At 37.2% G+C, this 6,634-nt stretch overlaps 1 protein-coding gene across 3 annotated transcripts in view; it reads left to right on the forward strand.

The window, feature by feature from the left end:
• stk39 (serine threonine kinase 39) overlaps positions 1-6,634 on the forward strand; it is a 24,930-nt gene that overhangs the window by 4,705 nt on the left and 13,591 nt on the right. For all 3 annotated transcript variants that reach the window (XM_020594705.1, XM_020594706.1, XM_020594707.1), the window contains exons 6-10: positions 525-634; positions 837-938; positions 1,298-1,431; positions 1,571-1,619; positions 2,751-2,816. In XM_020594705.1, the coding sequence (XP_020450361.1) occupies positions 525-634; positions 837-938; positions 1,298-1,431; positions 1,571-1,619; positions 2,751-2,816 (461 nt within the window). The remainder of the gene's footprint in view (positions 1-524; positions 635-836; positions 939-1,297; positions 1,432-1,570; positions 1,620-2,750; positions 2,817-6,634) is intronic.

Here is a 6,634-nt window from a genome sequence, read left to right on the forward strand (position 1 = left end):
TAACTTTTTTTGTAATGCATTTTTCTGGATTTTTTTTTTGTTATTGTTGTGTCTCTCACTGTTCACATAAACCTACCATTGAAATTGTAGACTGATCATTTCTTTGTTAGTGGGCAAACTTACAAAATCAGCTGGGGTTCAAATAATTTTTTTCCCTTACTGTATGTGTTTCCCTTTATCTTAAACTAACCCTAACAAGTCCCTCTGTCTACTTGTTTATCATGTTATTAGTACAACTATTGCTTCTGCTGCTTTAACAAGTCAAAATGTCTGCTCTGAAAAAGGTTTACCAAACCCAGTATAAGCAAAGGAGTACGGCCATTAGAATCTAAATGGTATACAAATATACATTATGATATGGTTTAGCACACAATTTTAAATGAGCAAATTACCTACGTATATTACGGTTGCTAAAAGAGGCCTGACTACAGCATGATCATTTCAACATACCTGTTTAACACACACAGGTTTGCCTGTATTTAATATGAAAACTGCTTTGTTTATTTATTTATCTACATTTTCAGATTTTGGAGTAAGCTCATTCCTAGCCACCGGAGGGGATATGACTAGAAACAAAGTACGAAAGACCTTTGTTGGCACCCCATGTTGGATGGCACCGGAGGTGATGGAACAGGTGAGTCTGTCTCTGTTCATACAAACAGATGCAGATGCTGGTGACATCATAAAGTTCATTATATATCATGCAAAATGCATTTGCTTGAGTTTTCTTCTGCTGTGCTTGGTGCTTATTAATTTCCTGATATAGGCTAATGAATTGACATGTTAGTTCCAACATATTACAAATTTCATAATACCAAGTAATTTTGTACTCACAGGTTCGAGGCTATGATTTCAAAGCAGATATATGGAGTTTTGGAATTACTGCTATAGAGTTAGCAACAGGCTCTGCACCCTATCACCGCTACCCTCCCATGAAGGTGACTGTTCTGGATGTTTTTACTGGATGTTATTTAATCACTGTGATGTCCTGTACTGGTTGCTTTCACAAAGACTGGTAAAGTAAAGAAGAAAGCAGTGGCCATGAACTCTTGGCTCACTAAACCTTCTCCTAAACCAGCTTGTTTCTATGAAGTTTGATAATGAAAACTTTTTAACTTGCTGCTTTTTCTGTAACTGGGAGACTAAACCACTAGGGATGCAATCTTTATTTAAAGGTACCTGTTGCATTTACTTTCCACAATGTTTGTTCCACAAACAGTTTCCTGCCTTGAGTTTCTTTTCCTCATGTACAATATTTGTGTCGCTGCTGAAACACGCATTTTTCTTGTTTTCTCAGGTTTTAATGCTTACCCTACAGAATGATCCACCCACTCTAGAGACGGGCGTAGAGGACAAGGAAATGCTAAAAAAATATGGCAAATCTTTTAGAAAGCTAATAACTATGTGCCTTCAGAAGGATCCTTTAAAAAGGTGAGCTCCATATATCAACCATCTATTTCATCAAAGAGAGCTAATGCAATCTGCAATCAGTAAAAAGCACCCGATTAACATTTAGTGTGTGTGGTGTTGTAGTGTATTTTCCAACAATTGTACTTCTCTTTAACTCTAGGCCTACAGCAGCAGAGCTTTTGAAGTGTAAATTCTTCCAAAAGGCCAAGGTAGTATCACAAATATTTGACTTGACAGCAATGTTCTGTTATTAATTCTTATGCTATGCCTCATAAATGAATGTAGTTTATAATGTTCTACATACTTGGAGACATCAAACAGCATTCAGTATAAAGGAATGGAAGACACTCTACTGTATATATCATACTTGTCAACACAGTAAGGAAAACAAATATCTGTAGAGGTGTAACGATACGAGCAGCTCGTGGCCTGGTTTGATACACGATACAGGCCATGCAGTTCAATACGCTCACGATAACACTGAGAATGAAAACTAGTGTTATTTATTTCTTCTTAGGTTTGTAAAATCACAAAACTGTTTTGTATTCAGACATTTCCCTTATTCTGTAGATTAGAGTGTAATTAAGTGTGGCTAGTGGCTACTGTAGTTAACCCTAGCGACCGTCAGGGTCAACAACAGGTCGGTCAAGAAAACAGATCTGGCCTATTGCTCCCTCTTGTATTAATATAAATAAATTACATGGGAGTCTTTGACTTAATATTGCTCTCCATTTTTTAGTTCCACTATGCATATCGCCACATTTTTGAATCACAATGTATTGTTATACCCCTAATTATTTCCTTTATTCACTTCCATATCGATGTCTGTGCTTATACCCTTTAATTAATCTTAACTGAGACCATTTTTGAGAGGAAAACAAACATTTTAAATATAGAACTGCAACACTAAATGGGTTACTTGAAGCTGATTCAGCTATAACACGATGACTGCAACTTTACCCACATTTTTTGTTTAATGCTGTTTCTAAACATATAATGATTATTTAAAAAGGCAAACTAAGCTTTTCCTTCTTCAATGAAATTCGAATAATCATTTGTTTCATCTGTTAGTGTGGTTTGTTTAATGTTAATTTTATAAATGTGAATCAGGATGACCAAGCACTGGAACCTCAATGTATTATTTCCATTTGAACTGGTTTAACATTTTCTAAAGATAACCATCACAAATTTCATACACCTCTTGAATTTTAAACAATCCAGCTGATTTTTGATGGCTACTGTTTAAAAACCAAATACATGAGATTTCTGTGATTTATTGCTAGGTATTGGTTAAGTTAACAGAATTAATTTTGATTCATATTTTGATGTTTCTCATGCAGAACAAAGAATATCTGGTTGAAAAACTTTTGTGTTGTGCACCAAAGATTTCCCAGAGAGCAAAGAAGGTACGTTTGCACAAATATTTCCTGTAAAACAGCTCAGTTATTGATCTAACTTTAACAAAGGACTGAAGTGTGCATTTACAGCTTGCACAAGCTGTGCACTCTGTTTCTTCAGCACCTCAAACATTTCATGCACAAATTGTTGTGTAGATTATGTAAAAATATGGGCTGCTGTGGAGTCAAACAGTCTAGGTGTATTCATGCCTTGCATCACTGGTCCCCAGTGCATCTCTGTGCATGTTCCATGCTAAAGACAAACAGAATTAAATGAATTGTTAACAATAGCTGACAGAAAGGAGCACACTACTGTTTGGGTTACTTGCTCAGTTTCCCACTGGTCACAGTTTATTAGGAGGAAGTGCAGTTTTCAGGCACAGCTGATATTGAATTTACATAACACTCCATTTGGATGGCCAGGACAAAATTGGGTACAGAAGGCCATTGCCAGAAGACAGTGAAAATTCACTGACATGGACATGAGTAAATGGAGGGCATAGTGGATAGCAGGGCTCCATCTGCATAAAACGTTAACATTACGCACAAACCGGGCAGGAAGTCAATAAAGACTTGAGGCATCTGTTGGTGGGAGTGGCATGGTTATCACGGGCTTTGTTGATGCTTAATGCGGTAACTGTAGACATGTATAGCAGTCACAGCAATGAACATGGAGGTACCTATTGCTAAATACTGTAGGTAAATGGATTTCCTGTATTAAGCTGTGTCAGTACAGTGTATTACAGCCAATACATTTCCAGATTAGGTTATATCTTCAGTCATCTCCACAGAAATTATGCACGATTGAATCTAAAATGAGCTACAGTATTTAGATTTTCCACAGTGAGACTTTATCCCAATCCATCCATCCATTATCTATAGTGCATATTCCTGAATAGGGTCGCAGGGGGGGCTGGAGTCTGTCCCAGCTGACATTGGGCGAGAGGTGGGGTACACCCTGGACAGGTTGCCAGTTTGCCTTCTTGGGATGCTGATCTTTATTATATTTCTATTTAAACAATATTTAACCAGGGCTAATCCCACTAAGGTTAGAAACTGGCCAAGACACCAGCATTACATATTCCAGTCAGAGCAAACACATACAACACTAAAACAGACATTAGTGTATAAAATCTACAAAACCTAAGAACAGTGGAGACCATAAAACTATATCAGTACCTAGAATTAAACAAACTAAGAACAACAAGAAGCAGAAAATGAGTCATTCACCAATTAATTAACAGTTTTAAATTCTGTCAACAATATGAAATTCTTTAATTTACTGGGATTTCCCTCTGCAACCTATTCCAGGTGGCTGTAGCAGAAAACATGAAAGCTTTTTTTTTTTTTGTCTTTGTCCGAATGCTGGGGACAGACAGCAGATATGAGTCCTGAGCTTATAGTATGACTGGAAAATGAGCCCCTTGAAATAAGTTTGCAGAGGTTTGGGGGTAGTTAAACTAAAATAGCTTTATAAATAAAGATATACCAATGACTCGTAGAACTTATGGAAAGAGATGACCAGCCCACTCCGAAGTACAGAACACAGTGATGGGTTAATGGTTTAAAATTTGTATCAAATCTTAATGCATTATGAAAGTAGAAAGTAGAAGCAATGACAAATCTTGAATCTAAAATAGAATCCTAACTTCAGTCGAAAAGAGAGACAATCATTAAGCCACACACAGACATTTATAGCATGTAACAACCTCAGTAATATTAGTTTATTTTTATTTGCATTCAGTACTAACTTGAGTTTAATGAGTTGAGACTGTAGAATATTAAAGGTAGACTGAAGTTTATGAAGTGCCTCTGTGGGGGAGATTGCACAGATGTATTAAAATATATCATATGCATAGCAATGAGCATGAGTTCCATCAGTATCCACACCTATATATACATATATGAAGAGGTATTAAAAGAGGGCCAAGTACAGAACCTTGAGGTACTCCATTATAAACAGTAAGCCAGTTTGAAATGACCACATTAACGTTTACACATACATGGTCCACAGTATCAAAGGCTTTAGACAAATCAAAAAATAAAGCCGCTTCTGAGCCAGAGAAACAAAATCATTCACAACCTTCACTGCAGCAGTGGTAGCACTGTGCTGCTTCCTAAATCCAAACTGATGCTTAGATGAAATACCATTAAAATAGTGTGCGTAAACTTTTTAAACTAGTTAATAGGCTGGCGACCTGTCCAGGGTGTACCCCGCCTTTCGCCCGCAGCTGGCTGGGATTGGCTCCAGCCCCCCGTGACCCCGTTTGGGACTATGCGGTTTAGAAAATGGATGGGTATTAATAGGCCTATTATTATTTAAATTGGAACCATTTTTGCCATTAAGCAGAGGTGTTAAAGACTGATTCCCACACCTTATGGATCTAATTTGTAACCAAGATTAAAAATATGTGAGAGGAAAAACAATAAGATCTGCAGCAACCTTAAAAACAATAAGGCTCTACTTTGTCCAGAGCCAGAGGTTTATCTAATCTCACTAAGGATTCACATACTGTACCTCAGAGAAAGAAAATGTGTCGAACTTTCAACACTTGTTGCTTAGTCAGTGACACATCATATATTTATATGAAGACCATAGTGGCCTAAAATTTTGTTTAGCTTTTCCCAAACTCCTTTAGCTCCTCTTCCATACACAACCAACTTGACTTCTCTGAACTGCACTAGTTTCCCACTAAAGTTTTGCACCTCTATTCCTTGGTGTTCTTGTTCTGTTTTTGTAGTTTTTGTTCTGCTTGCTAATCTGTACTCACTGTAAATAGTCAGTACATGTAATTCTACTCCCAGAAACAAGCACCAGACAGTTTGTGTAAAATCATACTCTTGGATCTAACTTCCCCTTGAAAATACTCAAGTCAGTGAAAATGAGATGGCAGATCCTCTAATCAGCTGTCACCAATACAGTCATTTTAAATTACCACTTTATCTAATGCCAGGGAGTGAAAATCTAAGGAATTGTTTCCTAAAAAGGAAAGAAGTGTGTAATAAAGGAAATACCTTCTTGCAAACCTGGAAAACAAGGATTTAATTTTTTAAATATATAAAAAAGATAAAAGAAAAAAGAAAAAGATCACATGCAAAATCACTTAGTATAAACAGTATGTAGGTAAGATGAGTAACCAGCAGAGGGCACCCCGACACCCACATTAGAGCCTCTAAATGAGAAAATTTGAGGCTTTATTGTTGGAAGATTAGACATTAGTGGCCCACAACAAATTTGGTGGGCTGCTTTCATTGATTTGCTACATAATGAAAATAGAAACGGGAAAGTAGAAAAGGATTGATATTGAGCTCACATGTATGGTCCAGTGGACAAACGATGATAGAATACTGATTGAGTTCTGCATGGATGCCTTCTGAAACCTGATTTCTGAGTGCAGGGCATTTTACCCGTATGTGGAGCAGTTTTATCCTTGGAAATGCTGATATGATGCATGCTTTCACATTTTGATGTTTCTGTTCACATTCACATGGTTTTTGTACATTTTAGTTGGGGGATTTTTGTTAGCTGCACATTTGATCATTTGCATGCGAATGTTAGTTGGGTGATCATGTCTGTCTGCTGAGTGCATTGATCTGTGTCTGTTTTGCTCGGGGACCATGAGCAGAACTGAGGGAGCCTTGGTTCTTTGTAAGGTTTGGAAAATAAACCCGACACCACTGTAAGGGTAGTGCTGTTTTAACTTTGACCTTGTCTACCACTGGTGAGTTGATTCAATCCTAGTGGTAGTGACTAACAGTTTTATGTGCTGTCTCTTGTGTGGTACTCTCATATCTTACATCACACTACTAGATTAGCCATGTGTTGG

This window comes from Monopterus albus, unplaced genomic scaffold (assembly GCF_001952655.1).
Source record: "Monopterus albus unplaced genomic scaffold, M_albus_1.0 scaffold24.1, whole genome shotgun sequence".
NCBI lineage: Eukaryota > Metazoa > Chordata > Actinopteri > Synbranchiformes > Synbranchidae > Monopterus > Monopterus albus.